The following is an 18,595-nucleotide window of genomic DNA, read 5'->3' as shown; positions in this document are numbered from 1 at the left end:
AGTGCTAACCAAACTTTGCTTTTCTCCTAGCGCATGCCCCGTTGGCACCTGTGATGGATGCACCTTCTACTTCATGTGGGAAAGTGCAGAAGCCTGCCCTTTGTGCACAGAGCATGACTACCATGAGATTGAGGGAGCTTGTAAAAAGGGATTTCAGGTAGAGGACTGATGCCTTTTAGTCAAATTGGATGAGTTGTGTAGGCTTGGGGGTGCTGTTAAACTGCCTGTGTAAGAGCCACAGGGCTAGATTGTGCCTGTACATCACATAGCCATGCTGCTCCAAGAGCAGACCAGGGAGAGATTCACAATTCATTCCTACTCCCTCTTTGCTCCCAGGAGAAGTTATCTGCTACTGGCCTTCTCCATTCGCAGATTACTAACCCTTCCCCATTCCAGATCTGCTCTTCTGACCACGTCAGAGGCAGGCTCCACCCATTCCCCTCTCTGTCATTCCCAATCTCTGCTAGCCTGTGTGAGGAGCAAGCATTGAGGATACAGCCTTTGTCCCCTCCCCGTGCCTGCAGCCATGATGCAGGGGAGTGCAGTTGGGTCTCATTCCAAAATTATTCTTACTGTTAAATCGCAGGTTACTAGGCCAAGCCATTTTGGAGACATGGGCTAGATTCTGCCCTGCACGAGAACTCAGCCCAGCACAGGAGCAAGGGATCGGGGCACTGGGGAGCCCTGTTACAGCTCCCTGATAATTAGGGCTGTCCCAAGCCCCTGTGTAGTATAGAGTAGCTGCCACACTGCTCTAGGGGTATGTCTACACTGCAATCGGAGGCATGATTGCCGCTCATGTCGATATAGCTGCACTAGCTTTAGCTAGCACAGAAGACACAGGAGCATGGACTAGTCTGATCAGAACCAGGGTACGCGCTGTTGCAACAGTGCAGCCTTGCATCGTCTTCACTGCTATTTTTAGGGAGCAGGCTAGATTGGAGCTAGCATGGGTTAGCCTACCTGGGGTGCAGTCACACCTCTGATTGCAGTGTAGACATACCCTACGTTGCTCCACTGGGGTAGGGTCCTGGACGTCATAGCCAGACTACACCACACCTACTCCCTTTACCCTACATCTCTTCTCCCAACACATTCCTCTGTGCTGAATGAGGGGGGGCCATAGGCAGAGGACCTGACAGCAATACACTTGTGCCAGCAGGGATTTCTCCCGGGCATTTACAGCCGGTATACGTCCCTGTAGTGTATGGAGAAAAGGTACTTAACCCAGTGGAGAATCTGGCCATGATACGATAAATACAATATTTTTTTGAAGTAAATAACACCTCTATTTTCAGTAATTTCTCTGCCTCAATAACATGTTGTTGCCTTAACCTCAAAATGTCCACAAACGTTCTCTACATTCACATCAACTTTTCTGTATTCTTTCTTATTTGTTTTTTTGAAAGGAAACCTTATATGTCTGGAACGAGCCAAAGCAATGCATGAAGGGGATTGCCTTGCCTGAGAAAAGGGTCAGCACCTGTGAAACCATGGACTTTTGGTTAAAAGTTGGAGCAGGTGTTGGTGCATTCACAGCTGTTCTGCTCGTAGCCTTAACCTGCTACTTCTGGAAGAAAAATCAGAAGTAAGTATTGTACTGGAGGTGACATACAAAAATAAATCAAAAGCGTGATCCAGAGCTCATTGAAGTCACTAGAAAAACTCCCATGGATTCCACTGGACTTTGAAATCAAACCCTAAAGCAGTGTAGGAAATGTCATACCTAGTCAGTCCAGTGGTCCACTTAGTCCAATTTCCTGTCTCCAGTAGTGGCCATAATAGATGCTGCAGAGGAAGGTGCAAGATACCCTGAAGTAGGCAGTTGTGGGATAGCCATGAGAAGTTTCCTCCTAACCCCTGACAGAGGTTGGCTTAAGGCTGGAAGCAATAGAGATTGGTAAAGTCATAGATTTTAAGACCAAAATGGACCATTATGATCATCTAGTCTGACCTCCTGCATAATATAGGCCACAGAATTCTACCCAGTGTTTCCTGAATCAAGCTTACAGTTTCTGCTTGGTCTTGATTATATCTTTTAGAAAAAGTCTAAAAAAAAGTCTTTGATTTAAAGACTTCATGGGATGGAGTTTGTTCTCTTCTAGTCTGGAAAACAGGAAATGGATGAGTTGCTACTGCAGTTCTAGTCATGCTTTCTTACTTCTGGTTCTTAAAATATAACTTCAGATTCTTTATAAATGCTTAACAAATAACCCCGCGGAATAGCTGCAGATACTGTTCTGACCACCTGCACTGTTGCAGCTAGAATATGGGGTATTAAGAAAGTAACTGTCCAAGTTTGTACCTTTAGGTTGGAGTATAAATATTCCAAATTAGTGATGACAGCTAACTCGAAAGAGTGTGAGCTTCCAGCTGCTGACAGCTGTGCTATAATGGAAGGAGAAGACAACGAAGAGGAAATAGTATATTCAAATAAACAGTCATTGCTGGGAAAGCTCAAGTCATTGGCAACAAAGGTGAGAATTAAAATTATTATTTTTTATTGACACTGATGTAGCACGGTTAGTATAATGTGGCTAATTAGCTCATTTTATCATTTAGTTGGGTTATTGTTGTGGTTATGTTATTTCCTATGCAATCACTGTGTGATGAATAGATAGAAGTAGGACAGGATTATACGAATATAAATTTGACAAGTATTTAGGAGTGATAAGTGTGTATTAGGTATACAAGTAAGATAAGGCAGTAATGCAAGGTGTACAGGCTAAGGGCTGAAAGATTTCAGCTTAGCCACACTAGGCCTCAGGCTTAAGAAGACTTGACACGAGTGGGCGACCTAAGATTGACTTTATGCCTGTAGGGTTACCTGCTCCTAAGGGCATTCTGTGCCAAAATACTAAAAATTCTGCACCAAAAAATTAAAAATTCTGCACACATTTTAAAATTCTGCAAGTTTTATTTGTCATTAAATAAATGCAGAGGCTCCAGCATGACAGTGGGGAGCACACGCTTCTGGCTGCAGGAAGGTGGGAGATCACTTTGCAGCCCCTCCACCACCCACCCCGGGACATGGACTGAGCGGTGAGCCTGCACACTGTCCCGACACCACAAGGCGTGGACCTGCCCCAGAAACACCCTGTGGCCCTGCCCCTCTGCACCAGGTACACCAGGTGTGGGGCAGGCAGGCTCAACCAGGCAGGATCCAAGTGTGAAGTGGCTCAGTGTGGGGGGATTCAGGTGTGGAGTGAGAGGGTTCTGTGTGGGAAAATCTGGGTGCAGGCAGCTCAGTCGGGGGTATAGGTATGGGGAATCTGGATCCACAGAGGGGGGAAGTGCAGGGGAGGGAGTGCATTGGGGGGAAGTGCAGGGGCAATGGGACTCTGCAGGGGTTCCAGGTGAAGGTGGTTGGGGCTCAGCGGAGGTGTCTGTGTGTGGGGTCTAAGCAGGAGAGCTGGGGGAGTGGGGTTTAGTGGGGTGGGGGTCTGGGTGCAGCTAGTTGGGGGTCAGTGGCATGGGGCTCTGGATGTGGAGGCTCTGAGTTGTGCGGGGGGGTGGGGTTCGTCAGTGTGGAGGTTTGAGCATAGGCACCATCTTTAAGAGTTGCCCCACTCTGCCCTCATTCAACGCCTTCCCCCAAGACCTCCATGCCCCACTTCTTCCCGCCCTTGCTCCTTCCCCTCTTCCCCAGCACCTCCTGCATGCTATTGAACAGCTGAACCATGGCAGATGGGAGGTGCTGGGGGGAGGGAGAGGCACTGCTTTGTGGGGCTGCCGGTGAGTGCTGAGCACCCACTATATTTTTTCCGTGGGTGCTCCAGCCCTAGAGTACCCATGGATTCGGCATCTATGGGTTTGAGTGCAGGGAGCTCATTGGGGGTGGTTTGGGTGCAGGGGTGGGGATTTGAAGGGAGGGGTCTGGGTGCAGGGGGGCTCTAGATGCAGGGGTTGAGGTTCAGTGGGGTAGGGTTTGGATATGGAGGGGTAGGGAGGTTCTGGGTATACGGGGTGAAGCTTGGCGAGGGTGTCTGGGTATGGGAGGTCCGGATGCATGGAGGTTGGGCAGATGGGGGAGCAGCTCCCCATACAGTGACCCCTTCTCCCGCAGCTGAGGAGCGATGGCAGCAGGAAGCAGGGGAGGATGCTGAGATTCTTGCAGCTGGGGGAGGTTTCTGGGGGTGAGTCTGACACAGCCGCAGCCACTCCTTGCAGGGGAAGAGGAAGTCCCATCCTCTCCTGCCTCCAGCCCAGCTGGGACTAGCAGCTGATCCCAGCTTAGGGTAGGTGCCACTGTCTGGGGTGTCCCCAGCCTCATGGTGATTTACCTCTGTGCCGGCTGCTCTGGGTGCCTGTACTGCTAGGGAGTGCTGCATGACTGCTTTTGCAGCTTCCCTGTCAGTAAGTAATTTTTCTGCAGGGAAGCAAAGAAATCTGCAGGGGACATGAATTCTGCCCACACACAGTGACACAGAATTCCCCCAGGAGTAAAGGTTACAAGATTACTGTTCTGGTGATGTTCCAGAAAAAGAGACCAAAGTGTGCCCATCTAGACAGCAAGGCACCTGACCACAGGTCACCATGGAAACATGTTTACATAAATGCTAATGAGAATAAGGGAAACTCAGAGAACAACCTGTGTAAAGCAGAGCACCCCAAAATGGATGGGGTGTGGAAGTACAGATAAGTAAAAGAAGTTGGAACCTTCATGCATAAGCATAAAGTGTTAAGCTTGGTCAGAACAACAAGATAAAAGGGGTTGGTTGGTATGGATAGGGTGGGAAGACCCTGAGGGAAGACTTCATTGTGATGACCCCAGCAAGAAGCACTCCTCTATTGATGACCACCTGTTGAAAGATCCATCAAACTCTGTAATATCTTTGGATATCTGAGTATGAATACAGCATTAGAGAGTGCATGGGATTTCTTAGGTTTTTATATATTTGTTTGTGATTGTAACTTTATAAGTTACAAGTAAAAAATCTTGTTTGTGGTCCCTGTATTTGATCTTCTGTGCTCCTAAGAGTCCCCCAATCTAATTGATCTGAAAACTGTAGCACCACAGGAGCCGAACTCACTTCCTAGGGACACGACAGTTTAACACAGAGCTCTTTGTTCAATTTTAAAAAGAGGCTACACTAACTAACCTGCAAACGCACACATCTATAGATTCACCGGGCTTCTTTAGTGTCAATGGCACTGAGTTGCAGGAATCTCTCTTGCCCAGAGAACTTATAACATGGATCTTCAGAGTATGGACAACAACTGAAAAGAGTTTGTCTAATGGACACCTCACACAGGTCACCTCTCATTGCTGATTAAACATCATTACAGGGGCTTCCATAGGAATTGCTTACGTGAAAATTAACATTCTGAAGGCACCAAATGTCTAGCTAGTTCTCCATGGTTTATCTGTAAGTGCTCTGTAGACCACTGGAAGTCCATAGACCACAGTTTCAGAACGTGGGCTTCCAACTATACATGCACATCTGCAAATGCTTGGTGTAGCGCTTACTGCCCTGATAAATCCCAGCCATTTCAAGGGAGAGCACAGTAGTAAGCGGTAGTGTTTGCAGGATGGGGCCCTAAATTAGACATAGCCAAAAAAACACAAGCCAAAGAAGAGGGAGGGTTGGGAGATTCTAAGGGTCTGAGCTTGCAAGTCCTTTTCCAAAGGCCCAAAGACATCCACTGCTTCAAAGTGGTTCAGGCCAATAGTGCTGAGTACAACTGGTTGAAACTTTTCATTTGAAACTTTTTTTTTCTTCTGAAAGATGGCTTTTTTTAAACTGAAAAGTTTCACAAAAAGCCTTGTGTTTTCAAAATTGTCCAGTTTTTCATCAAAACCCCAAATTTCAAATGTTCAGATTTATGGGGTTTTTGCCTTTCTTGTCTCTGATTTTCCTATTTGCCACTGAATGTGACAGAATGAATGATGTGTAGGGGTATCGCCTCCTGCCCCCCTTCTTTTCTTTTTCTCCATTTTAATTTTTTCCCTTCTGCAACTTTCCTGTATCTTAAACTTTGGAAAAATTAGAAGGGCCAGATGAAAAAGTGTGTGTGTGGGGCGGGGAGGGAGGAACCCCGCATTTGGACATCATTCATTTTATTGTAGTGAGTGGCAAGAAGGAAAAAAGGGAATGGGAATATAGCATATTGAAAATTCAAAATTTCAAAAATGTGATTTTTTTTTTTAAAAAAAAGCAAAATATTCCCTCGCTTGCTCCCTCCAAAAAAGATTCCCTCCCCCCATTTTGAACCTTGCAAAAAAGAAAATGTCTCAGAAGTGTTGATTTTGTGAAAGCTCTCTGCTGCTGAGTGTAGTGAACATTGCTGACTACCTCTGCTGCTGAACATAGTGTTTACTACCATGAATAGTCCTGATGAGTTTAAAGGCTTGTTTGATGAAGTGTGCAGAGCTGGGCCTGTAATGATTAGAAGAAGAGAGGAAGGATTGCTGGAAGAAATAGATTTCATAGTTCAAAAGTAAGCTTAGTGCTTAATATTAAGAGTAGCGATCACTTGCACACCTGTGCACTGTTTTCAAACAGACTATTCTTAACTCAAGTTCCTATGTTCATTTTAACGGGCTTCCCTGCACACTGTTACCTTTTCAAATAAGCCTGTCAGATATCTCTGGCTTTTTTTTTCTTCCATCTGCTGGATAATCAGAGCTGCCAAACTCAGCCTCCAGGACCTCATTAGCTTACTCAAGTCTGCATCCTATATCCCTGCAGATAACTGGGATTTATTATATATTTTTTCAGAACACATGTAATAGGCATCATTCTTCATTAATGCAAAAGATGAGAAGTATAACTTCTTTTAAAAAAACACTGAGAAAAGAGAGAGTAAAAAATATGGGGGACATGGACAATGTAAAGATTTAACAACAGAGAGAGAGAGAGAAAAAAAAAATCAGAAATACATAAAAGGATCAGACCCGAAGTGATTACTTTTCTGTGTTCCAAAACTTCTCATGAAGTTACTGAGAGCTTTGACTAGATAAGAAATGCAGAGCTGAGCCCCTAATGTAAAAAAAGGAAACATATTTATTTGCAGTATTATTGTAATAACCCAGAATGTAGGAATTGCTGTGCTGGATCAGGCTGGGTGGTGCAGGAAACCCTGCAGTAGGCAACTCTGGGAAAATCTGACCCCGCACACGCATTAGGTCTCATCGTAATAGAGATTGATTTAAACCCCAAAGCGTGAGTTTAGTTTCATGTCTCTTTCCAAAATATTTGTTAGCATTAAGTAGTATAGTTGTAGATTTGCTTGCCTTCCATATACAGGTCCACTCCCTTTTTTAAACAAGGTCTGTATCGTAGTACACCAAGAAAAGTTTGGTATTTGTATTAGCATTCTGAAGGCCTAATTTAATCAATGTGTTAAGCTTCTACAGTTGCAGGAGTCTCAACCTTTTCCCACCAATAACCTCAAAACCACCTGCCTTTTTTCTTCTCTCCAGTATCCTGGAGTTCTTGTCCTCAGCAACCTTCTGTGGCAATGAGATCCACAGTCTAATTACACATAGGTTGAAAACATATTTCCTCATCAGTTTTGAGTTTGCTACCTTTTACATTAATGACTCTTTTCGCTCCAGCTAGAATCATCTACAATGTTGTCAGTAAAATGCTGTGCATGAGAATCAACTTGGGTGTACTCACAAGGGGTACATTATAGGGCAGGCTAGAAAACAACAATTCCACTTCAGGAAAAAATTTGAGGTTTTGAAATTTGTTTTCATTCTGTGGTACTTTTTTTTTTTTAAACAAACGAGAGATTTTGATGTGCCATAGAATAGCTAACGTCCTAGTGGGTAGGGCACTCACCCAGGATATGGGAGACCCAGCTTTGAATCCTTCCTTTGCAAGAAGGACTTGAACCTGGGTTTCCCATATTTCAGGTAAGTGCCCTAACCACTGAGCTGCAGAGTCAGTCTTGTTTGTTGGCCTAGTGAATATTAAAGTATTTATACATTTGGAACAGCTCCAGCAGGAGAAATTGAACTAGAAACTGACTCTGCAGGCCGGGGGCTAGTGCACTCACCTAGATTTGGAGCAGGGTCTTGCACCTGGGTTTCCCACATCCCAGCTGAGTGCCCTCTCTCACTTGTTTTTCATGACAAATTTCCAAAAGTCACTGGCTCCTCCTGGTGCAGAAAGGAAATTATTTTGAAATCTCAAAAATTTTCAGTGGACTGGAAAAGCATTTCCCACCCAGCTCTAGTTAAGTCCCCAATTAAGCAAAACACATAAACGTGGGAATAGTCCCATTTGAGGCCCCGATCCTGCAAACACTTACGTGCTTAACTTCGTTACTGTGGGTAGTCCCAATAAAATCAAAGTGATTGCTCACTGTAGTAAGTTAAATGCATGGGTTAAGTGTTTGGAGAATTGGTACCTTAGGGCATATCTGTACGGGGGGGCACAGCTGTACCGATGCAGGTGCGCTTCCCGTCAGCACGATAAAACCACCTCCACAAATGGCAGAAGCGATGACATAGCGCTGTGCACACGAGTGCTTATATCGGTGTAACTTATGTTGCTTGGGGGGTGGTTTAGTCACATCCCTGAGCGACATAAGTTATGCTGACATAAACTGTAGTGTAGACACAGCCTTAGTGAAGGGGGAGGCGATTCACAGTCTGAAAGGTCAACACGTGTTAAATGCTCTGCTGAACTAAGGCCTAAGTGAGTTGGTTAAGGGTACCGAAGGAATCAGTGTCAGAGTTCAGGAGTTTCTCACTCTCAGTTCTTTGCTCAAACTGCTCTCACTCTTGAATGTTTTGTATTTTTTTACAGTAATGCATCATAATTTCTTTGTAATTCTATCATAAAATCCATAACCTGGACTGTGAAAAATATGCCATTTGGTGGACATATCTATATACTTCCTGTAAAGGAAACACTAAAAAATTCATATGCTTTCTACCTCACAATGGAATTTTGAAGTGTGTGCAATTTTTATTTTTAATTTATAGAGATGTTACAATTAGCTTGAAATTAAAGGCCAAATTCTACTCTCATTTACTGTGGCACAATCTCAGTAAAGTCTTCAACAGGAGTTGCACTCGAGTTACTGAGAGTAGAAATTTGTTCCATGACTTTTTATACTGAGTGAAGAGATGTTAGAACACTTCAGAGTGAATTTGAGAAATCATGAGTGACGGGAACTTGTCTCTTTACATTGCAGGAAAAACAAGATTGTTTTGAATCTGTTCAACTGAAATCTTCAAGATCACAAAATATATGAGGATTAAATGCTACCTTCAATGAAACAAACCTGATTTCTATTTTTACAGGACCACATTTTAAACATATTCCTGCAGACAGCAGAATAATGATTGCAGTGAGAAATGCTGAGCCATTTAAGCAAAAAGAGGGTGGAAATCAAAACAAAAGATTGGATTGCCTTATTCTGTGGTCAAGTACCTTGCCAAAAACAAGAAGCAGACTGCTTGGATTCCAAACTAGGAATGAAGCTTAACTCAGGAAGAGATATACATACTGCAACTGACATCAGTTTTGTATTCACCTGTGCATTGCTCAGGCCTGCTGTGTGATTTATTGGTACCTTTCAGTGCATAATCACGTTGTCCATATGCATTGTAAGAACTGATTTTCTGAGAGATTCAAAACTTTCTGCAAAGGTTCTGTACTGTCCTTTTTGTAGCCTAACTTCCAGTCTCTCTTAAAATCAAAATGGGGAATGGTACTTGAAACAGAATCATGGATGACTTTTGATTCTTGGATAAAATAATGCTTTTAGGGTTAAGGGCTGGATGGCCTGCAACAGCCTTTAGTGAGGCAGGGCCAATTTTGCACCCATGGATCAAACCCATTTAGATGCCAATGTGATGACCATCTGGGTTGGCTTGAACTTGGCACTCCTGAATTTAAGACGATATCTATACCTACAGCTAAGGGTGTGATTTCCAGCTTGTGTCAACATTCTCGCATCTGTTGTCATCAATCTAGCACGCTAAGAATCGTAGTGTAGCCATGGTAGCATAGGCAGCGGCCGCGTGGGCAAGCTGTGCCGAGTATGTACCCACAGGGTTCTGGTGGATTTGTACTCAGGGTGGCTAGCCCAGGCCACCGCTTGGCATTGCCCGTGCGACTGTGGCTACACTACTGTCTTCAGTGTACTGGTTTGAGAGCTACGCGAGCTGAGAGTCACACCCGCACCTCCAAGTGCAGACATACCCTAAATGGGTGTGCTGCCAGTACCTGAGTTGACAGATCAGATCCGTCCATTTAGAAGCTGCAGGAGCGCTCATAAATCTTTTTACATGGTCCAGACACTAGAGGGGGGCAAAGATCCATAATGTGAATTATGCTTTCTCCCTGCCTGGCGAAGCTTGTCCTGAGCATCGGAGGTTGACAGCAGTTCGAGTTGTCATTTGTGTGACAACCCCCTGGGATCAGCATCTGTAGGGATTGAATCCTGGACCCTTTCAGGGCGGGGGGAACCACAAGCTTCTCGTGTCTAAGCTAACCGAGCCAATTTGCAGTTGAGAGGCAGTATCAGACTCTTTAGCCTGTATTAGAGTAGCAGCCATGTTAGTCTGTATTCGCAAAAAGAAAAGGAGGACTTGTGGCACCTTAGAAATTTTATAAATTTGTTAGTCTCTAAGGTGCCACAAGTACTCCTTTTCTTTTAGCCTGTATGTGGTCTAAAAAGGGACAAGGACCCCCCTGCAGGTATTAATGTTGGTTACACCATCATGTATCTTAATATACAAATGGGTTCTACTGTCGATGCAAGTTATTGTATATTTAAAGGAGGGCACAAAAAGGTGCTTTGAATATTGAAGGCTGGCCTGAGATTCTTTTTTAGGGCCTAAAAATCTCTGACTTAAGCAACCGCGTTAAAAGTATGTGATCTTCCTAATATCCAGTCTATGAAAAACTGTAATTTCCTGAAATTCAGTGCAAGTTGAACTGAAAATAATCTGCTAAAATGTGGGTATAAAATTGTTGATGAAAATTATGAAGGAAAGAGTTGCGTAAAGCTAGGAAGAAATGAGGCTCCAATCTTGTCACTCTAATCAGACCTATATCTGCATCACAATAAAATGCCTGAATTGTGAAATGCATATAAAACTTTGGAAAAGACACAGGCAAAAATGGTGTTTTTACTATAAAGAATATATAGATTTGGGCTTTTGAATGACTCAGTTGCATCAACCAGTCTGAGAAGAGTCCACTTCTAAATTAAATCTAAGATGAAAACTGAATATTTTATTATACTATGAGATGTGGAAGGAGATTTTATGAAGATTAGAGCTTCTTTTTCTTGTTTAGAGAAATTTATTTCAATTATTTTATATATCCAGTTACAGAAACTGGGATCTGTTCTTCTGATTGGAGTTACTTTGGGTATCTCATCGGGGGTCGTGTTCATTTCTTTTTGTTGTTCTTGAAACAGCATTTCATTTTCCAGAAAGAAGGGATTTTTGTGAGGTATTGAACCATTTTTTGATGTTTTTGAATGTATATTAAATACAAGTTTCTTTTTTTGTATATTTTGTACTGTTGCCCATTCATTATCTTACATTGTATTTGTCGTCATCCTATCGTTTGCACGTAGTCAGCAATGGTAACATGCTCCCTAGCAAATGCCAATTGGGATTTTGAGATGTGTTCTTTGCTGATCTTTTATGAAGAGGATTTTTTTTTATGTCATTGAATTTTATTCAGATAGCGTGTTTTAGTGTCAAAGATTTTCAGCTGATGAGCATTTGTGCAGTGAAGTGAAAATATATTTGAACTGCGAATTTACAATCTTTGGAAGAACTGTAGCATGCATTACATTTGGCAGTGTTCTTCAGTGATGGGTGGAGCCATGGAGTGTTCCACCTTGCACAGAATTACGTCTGTCACCACTGTTTTCATCTGTTGCTCTTATCTGCACCCGTTTCCCAAGCTATAGAGATATAAGTAGGATTACTTTCTAGGAACATCTTTTCTTCTTCTGCCGCTGGAGTCGTATCCCTGACACATTAAAATGCCTTACATTTTAACAAACTACCTTTCAGTTTTATTAATACAAAGGAGGGGTTTTGTTATTTCCCAACCCCCCCAATGACTTTTTCAAATTAGATATTAAATAGCATTTTTTGTCGGCTCCTGCAGCCTTTGGTATATGACGCTTCTTACATGGGGTTCCAAATGATCTGTCATATTATTATAAGAAATTCTTCTGGGCACCCTGAAGGTTCACCTGGCTGAGCACGATGAGAAGCAGAAACCAACTAAGCCTATAGAATTGATGTAAGGCTAGTGTAAAGTATTGTAATGGAATTTTCCAGCCATAAATAAGTTTGTTCTGCTACCTTTTAGCTGAGTTTTGGCTGTTTCTCTTTTTCTTTCCCTAAAGATAGGCAAAAAGGCAGTTTCATGTTCCCACAAAAGGCACAGTTTTGAAGTCTTGAAACACTTCATTAAGCAAACGGTTGCCTGTGACATCTTGTGTTCTGCCCAAAGGTACTCACAACAACCATCCCATCAGCAACGTCATATGTGAATTTGTTATTCATAAACAAATGGCCATAAAAAAATGCAAAGCGCTCTGTTATGTGTTCAGTTGATTAAATGGGATACATTTTTATCACTGCAGTTGCCTGCTTTTCTTTTAAATCTGGATCCAAGCAACTGAATCTTTTCATGGGTTAAACACATTTACGTGACCTCGCTGTATAAATTATTGGCAAAGTAAGTATGGATGTGATTGCGTCTGCTCTGGTGCTGTTTTCTCAGAAAAACAAAAGCCTGCAGAGAATTTATCTGTAGTCAGCTTTGCCAAGTATACTGAGCCACATCCAAAGCTGGTGCAAATTGGGGCAGCACCACTGAACTCAATGGAGCTTCTCTGATTTACACCAGTAGAGGATCTGGCCCCAAAGGTTAAATCAGAATTGGACCTCCCCACCTTGGTTCTGACTACTTTTGTTGTTGTTTGTAGTATATTATATGATTGATTTGGAGTCCAAGCCTAGGAAAAATTAGATCTCTCAAGGCTATCACTAGCAGCCATTGGGTAGTTGTAGGCAGCTGTTAGCCCTTCTAATAAAAGGAGGAGCTTCTATTGTTTACTGTTTAAAAGGAGACTCTGAGATTGGGGGCTTGTCAAGGAGTGTGTGGGAATTCTCGGTTTTCCTGTCCCAAGGGTGGGATGGCCGGAAGGATGGCAACAAACGTTGCCATACAGGAGCCATCTCCATGTCCAACAAGGGCCAGTATCACCAGATGCTTCAGACTAAGATGCAAAACTCTCACAATGGATGAAGTTGCTTCTGAATCCCCGACTGTTCGGTTTTGGTTTATGTCCTGAAGCATGAGGGGGAAATCGCTCTTAAACTGTTGTGTCCCTGTAGCGTGACTATGAACGGTTTCATGAAATGTCTAATCCTACCAAGCCCTTTGCCTCAATGATATCACAAGGCAGTGAGTAATCACTTCATTCTGGGGGTTTAACCTCTTACAACTTTCTCCTTATTCGTAACCATTGGCCAATGTGTCCTCCTTAATGTCTTCCTTCAGCAAACAAGGAAAATGTGGTCCTTTTGAGGAGTAAGTGTGTAGGTCGGAGCAGAAGAAATCAGAGTCTTATTTGATGGCTCGTGTGATTGCTGCAGCTCCTCCTGGAATATGCTGGATCGGTGATGTGGTAAGATGGGATCACCAGTGACCTCACCGGCGTGCTATTGGTCAAACAGCAGAGGTGGGGAGGGGCTGCAGTGATGATCACAAGCTTCTGCAGTGGTTTGTGCGGACCTCCAAGTGTTGAAGTTGAAACTGACAAAGGAGCAAACTGCAGAAGTGTGTGTACTGCCATAGGAAGACATTTTGGATCAGACTCATGGTCCATTAAAAAGGACTCTAAAGCCAAAATGAGGTGGGATGTGTGTGTGTCTGAGTTTCTGCAAAAACTCAGCCTGAGACACTCCCAGGTCATGGGGAACTTGAAACTGCATCTGGAATCTTTGTTGTACTACTGCAGCTATATGCTGATTATGTTGCTGCTGTTGTTTTAGTTTATTTGAGTTTTTGTTTAAACCCATTTATTTTGACTAATAAAAGTCTGTCAGACTCATAAAGCAACCAGCTCGAATTGTGCCTGTCCTTCCAGCAAAGTCATCCAGCAAAAGGTGCCTTTTCTCCACACCCACTGTTCTCAAGTGACATCTACAGAGATAATGTCGACCTGGGGATAGTTGTACTGCAGCAGCACTCAGAAACCTGCAGATAAGGGTATGTTGCGTGCGTTTGATTTTCTGTGGGGCTTTTAGCAAGTGGATAGCTTGAGAATTTGAACCACACATAGAGCACTGTTGTGAAATCTGCAGGTCAGGCTTCACCACGCACTGCAATTCATCTCAAAGGCTGCCACTATTTTTCTCAGCTCATCACATAATATTAGATTTCTAAAATCTTTACTAGAATTTGACAGCTGGAGTTGGGAGAAGGGAATGGGCTTTGCTAATGTTGCTTCCTTGGGAATGGATTTGAAATAGCTGTATACTTGGAATCACTGGCCTTCATAGGTCAAAGTGCGGGGGCAAAGATAACATGCTGTCTTTATGGATGGGCATGTTGCAGGCTTCATTGAAGTCAGTGGAAAGAATCCCATCGACATCAGTGAGCTTTGGATCAAAACTATTATCCAGCAGCATTAAGTGTGGATAGGGAATAACCAACTCTGACCCACTGTTTTGAAGACAGCCACCATTAGACACTGCATGAGGGTGTCATAAAAATCCATCTACGTTCAGATCAGTTAAGAAAGCATGGAACTGGTTCTCTTCTCACATATGCTGCACAGGTGCATTGACTCAATCCTGATTTACACTGGGATAAGAGAGATGGAGAATCTAGCCCTGTTATTCTATCATGTGAGTTCATAATGAATGTTGGTGCGTACGTAACACATTGGCACAGTGCGCGTTATTGCCCCCTCTAGTGGCTGGTCCACATGAGATGGTAAGAGGCTAGTGCTGCTGCCACCAGCTGATGGAATGACTCCCATCAGGTCCTGAGTTCAAACTCAGGCAGGGAATCGTTGCACAGACATAGGGGGTTTTTCATCCTGCAGGCTCTTGAATAGTACGGAGAGAAATTCACAGCAAAGCGAGCGCTTGTGTGTGATGCTGAGTCCTTTACAACGCTTAGCGATCTGAGCAAATCTCACTCCCTGATCTGGAGTTAATTACCCAAACTCAGTATATCCCTCCTTGCTGTCCAGCATCCAGCTTTCAGCACTCGTGTCAATGATAACACTCAGCATTTATCTGAAGCATTTCACATGTTCAAATGGACATTTACTAATTAACATCCCGGAGAGGGAGAGGGGTTAATATTTTCATCCTCATGTTACAGATGGGGAAACTGAGCCAGAAATGTGAAGTGACAGCCTGTGAGGATTTGGGGAATCCGTCTTTACAATTTAGGAATTCTGTGTGAGATTATGAACTTGCTGTATGTATCTTTACCAAGCTGCAAACTGCATTTTGAAAGGGCAGCTTTTTGACTTTTCTGTTGTCCTTTCACCTCCATGTAGGACCTAAATTGCAACAGGGTAGTAGTACAGGGCTGACAATAGATGATGGTTAACGCTGGAGTGGGCTCCCATTGAAATGGAACAGGTCTGAACACTAGATGGTTCCAGACAAGCAGAACTGGTTTGTCAGGGAAGAGGTCGCCTTGGCAACAGTCACTTGTCAGGGGTGGCTGGTCACCTGAGCAAGAAGTCACCTGATAGAGAGGGCTAAAAGTTATACAAGGACAGGAGCTGTGTAACTGAGGGGCCATTTTTATTTCAGCTAAAGAGGAGGGAGAAGAAACCCAGCATGTAGGGACCTTTGGGAACACAGTTGGTCCCCCAGGACTCCCAAGAGAAGGGCTAACTACTGAGGGCCATTGTGTTTAGGATGTTTATTACTTTCTAATTGATCTGTAGTCTCATGCTTTATCTCTTCAGTAAAAGGGCAATTGGGGAAGACTCTGGGCACAGGGTCTTTGTATGTTGTGTACGTTACACTTACCAGAGGCCACCTGAGAAAGTTAAGTGGTAACCTAGAAGGCTCACACCTTTGGGTAGAGCTCTGGGAGAGGGTGTATTTAGGCTACAGGGAAGTCTGAAAGGCAAGCAATGAGCCCATGGGCTAGGCAGCTGGACAGCAGGTTGCTAGATGGGGGATCTGTGCCCTGACAGTGTGGCTCGTGACCCAATGCCGGGTCAGTGGCTGGACTCTGTTCAGGCTCAAAACGCTCTGGGAGCCAGAGGTGTGGATTCCTTCCCAACCAGTCTAGTCAGTGGCCACAAGGAGGTGCACAACTAGAACTATGACAGGTTTCAAAGTAACAGCCGTGTTAATCTGTATTCGCAAAAAGAAAAGGAGTACTTGTGGCACCTTAGAAACTAACCAATTTATCTGAGCATAAGCTTTCGTGAGCTACAGCTCACTTCATCGGATGCATACTGTGGAAAATACAGAAGATGTTTTTATACACACAAACCATGAAAAAATGGGTATTTATCACTACAAAAGGTTTTCTCTCCCCCCACACCCCACTCTCCTGCTGGTAATAGCTTATCTAAAGTGATCACTCTCCTTACAATGTGTATGATAATCAAGGTGGGCCATTTCCAGCACAAATCCAGGTTTTCTCCCCACCCCCCCCACACAAACCCACTCTCCTGTTGGTAATAGCTTATCTAGAACTATGACGTCCTAAATCAGTGAAGGAGGAATGCTGAATTCACATGGAGAGTAAGACTTTGTGAGAATGTGGATCAAGCGTTTCACTATAATCCAGATGAGTTATCACTCTTCCGTTTCAATTGGCCACCAGTTCTGGAATGAAAACCAGCCCCTTGGCTCCAAAAACTCAGCATCTCAACCTCCTGAGCTAAAGAAACAGCTGCATTACCAGGCAGATGGGGAGTGTGAAGGGACACACCCTTCCACTGGCCGGGCGGCTAATGAGCTTCTCTGGGCCTGTGCTGCACTAACGAGGCACACCTGCATGGCTTGTTCAACATGGAGGAGGAAGGGCTTAAAAAGGGAAACTTACCATAGGAATGGGTGATGACCAGGAAGAAGGCTGCCACTAACAGAGGCAGACAGCCATAGAACACACTGTTACCAGAGCTGCCCCGGGAAGAAGAGTAAGAGGTAAACCACGCAAAGAAGCAATAGACTTTGACAGATGGAGCCTGTAAAGCTGTATCCAGGGGCTGTCTGAGAGGCTGACCCTCTTCCTCCTCTCCTGCGAGGGGAGGGGAGGAAGAAGAACCAGGCCCCTCAGCCCCTGAGAATTCTCCAAAGTGCAGCCGCTGGCAGAGTACAGAGGGTAAGTGATGGGACGGCGAGTCCTAGGGGGGCACTAGGAAGTCCTGCACCCTCCTACAGGGAGCTTATAAACCAGGGGTGACCAAACTGTGGCTCATGACTCACCTGCAGCTCTTTTATAGTAAAGTGCGGCTCTTGGCACCACCCCCCTGCCCTCCTCATTCTCTGCCTACCAGACTGCGGGGAGGTCGTGGAGGTAGGTGCTTCTTCCAGAGAAGACTAGCGCCTGCTCTGCGTGGGGGGCACAACTTAAAGGTTCGGCGCCTCCAACAGCTTGAGTTATGTCCCCCCAGGCACACTCCCCCTCTTTCTCTCAGTAGCCCCTCCCTGTAGTCACAAACAGCTGGGAGCTGCAGGGAGGGGCCCCTGCTTTAGCTCGGTGGTGAGAGGCAGCAGCTCTCCCTACAGCTCCCAGCTGTTTGCTGCTGCCTCTGCCAAGGACTGCAGCTCCCAGCATGCCAGCTCCAGCAGTTCCCATGCAGGGATGGGGCCTGGCGGCACCATGTGACAGAGCCAGCAAACCCTGGCAAAAATGGGGGGGGGGGGAGAGTCATGTGAGCCCCCCCCCCCAGGTGCCTTCCCCTATGCATCACCTCTGGCAGCAGGGTGAGGGGAGGTCTCGGGGTTTCAGCCCCGGCTCTCGAACTTCTGAAGATTGTCATATGTGGCTTGGAGGGTCGGTAAGTTTGGCCACTCCTGTTATAAACACATGAATGGATCAGGTGTCTTCCGTCTGGCAGTGGGACTCATGTAGCCCTGCGTCTTCTGAAGTCTCTTGTGATTTTTGGGTGCGCAGCTTGAGAGATCTTAAAGGACTAATTTTGAAAGTGCTGGTGCTTAGCAGCCTTGGAAAAGCAGGTCCCGTTGTGGTAGCCCGAGTTAAGTGCCCAAAATTGCTGGACTAGATTGAAAATCAATGGAACCCCCCGTGGAGTAAGAACCTCTTTCACATTGAATAGTACATCGGAACCTGACCCTAAATACTTAAACCTCTCCATGTACAAGGTGCTGATGGGTCACTCCAAAGACTCGCAGTTCCAAAGAGAAATGGATTCTTCTGCCTCCCCCCCTCCACATCCCCTGCCCTTTCTGTATAAAAGCAGAGCGAGCTAGAGCCTCAGCTGGTTTCATTGAAGCCAATGGAGGTATGTCAGTTCACACCAGCTGAGGATCTCCATTGGCTTCAGTTACACCTGTTAAGGAAATGGCCCCAAGTGTCTCTTCTGAACATTTGTTCTGGGTAGGCAAAAGGTTTGGAAGCCATTGGTGTTTGCAGCT

General features: G+C 44.6%; 1 protein-coding gene across 4 annotated transcripts in view; it reads left to right on the top strand.

Moving 5' to 3' along the window:
• The window catches only part of ELAPOR2 (endosome-lysosome associated apoptosis and autophagy regulator family member 2), a 138,924-nt gene extending 126,351 nt beyond the window's left edge, over nucleotides 1–12,573 (top strand). For all 4 annotated transcript variants that reach the window (XM_073328674.1, XM_073328676.1, XM_073328677.1 and 1 more), the window contains exons 19-22: nucleotides 31–157; nucleotides 1,410–1,588; nucleotides 2,312–2,477; nucleotides 9,154–12,573. In XM_073328674.1, the coding sequence (XP_073184775.1) occupies nucleotides 31–157; nucleotides 1,410–1,588; nucleotides 2,312–2,477; nucleotides 9,154–9,213 (532 nt within the window). In that variant the 3' untranslated portion in view covers nucleotides 9,214–12,573. The remainder of the gene's footprint in view (nucleotides 1–30; nucleotides 158–1,409; nucleotides 1,589–2,311; nucleotides 2,478–9,153) is intronic.
• The last annotated feature ends 6,022 nt before the right edge of the window (nucleotides 12,574–18,595 follow it).

This window comes from Lepidochelys kempii, chromosome 1 (genome assembly GCF_965140265.1).
Source record: "Lepidochelys kempii isolate rLepKem1 chromosome 1, rLepKem1.hap2, whole genome shotgun sequence".
In the NCBI taxonomy this organism is placed as follows: domain Eukaryota; kingdom Metazoa; phylum Chordata; order Testudines; family Cheloniidae; genus Lepidochelys; species Lepidochelys kempii.
The sequence above is the reverse complement of the archived record's forward strand: the minus strand, read 5'-3'. Positions and strand labels throughout refer to the sequence as shown.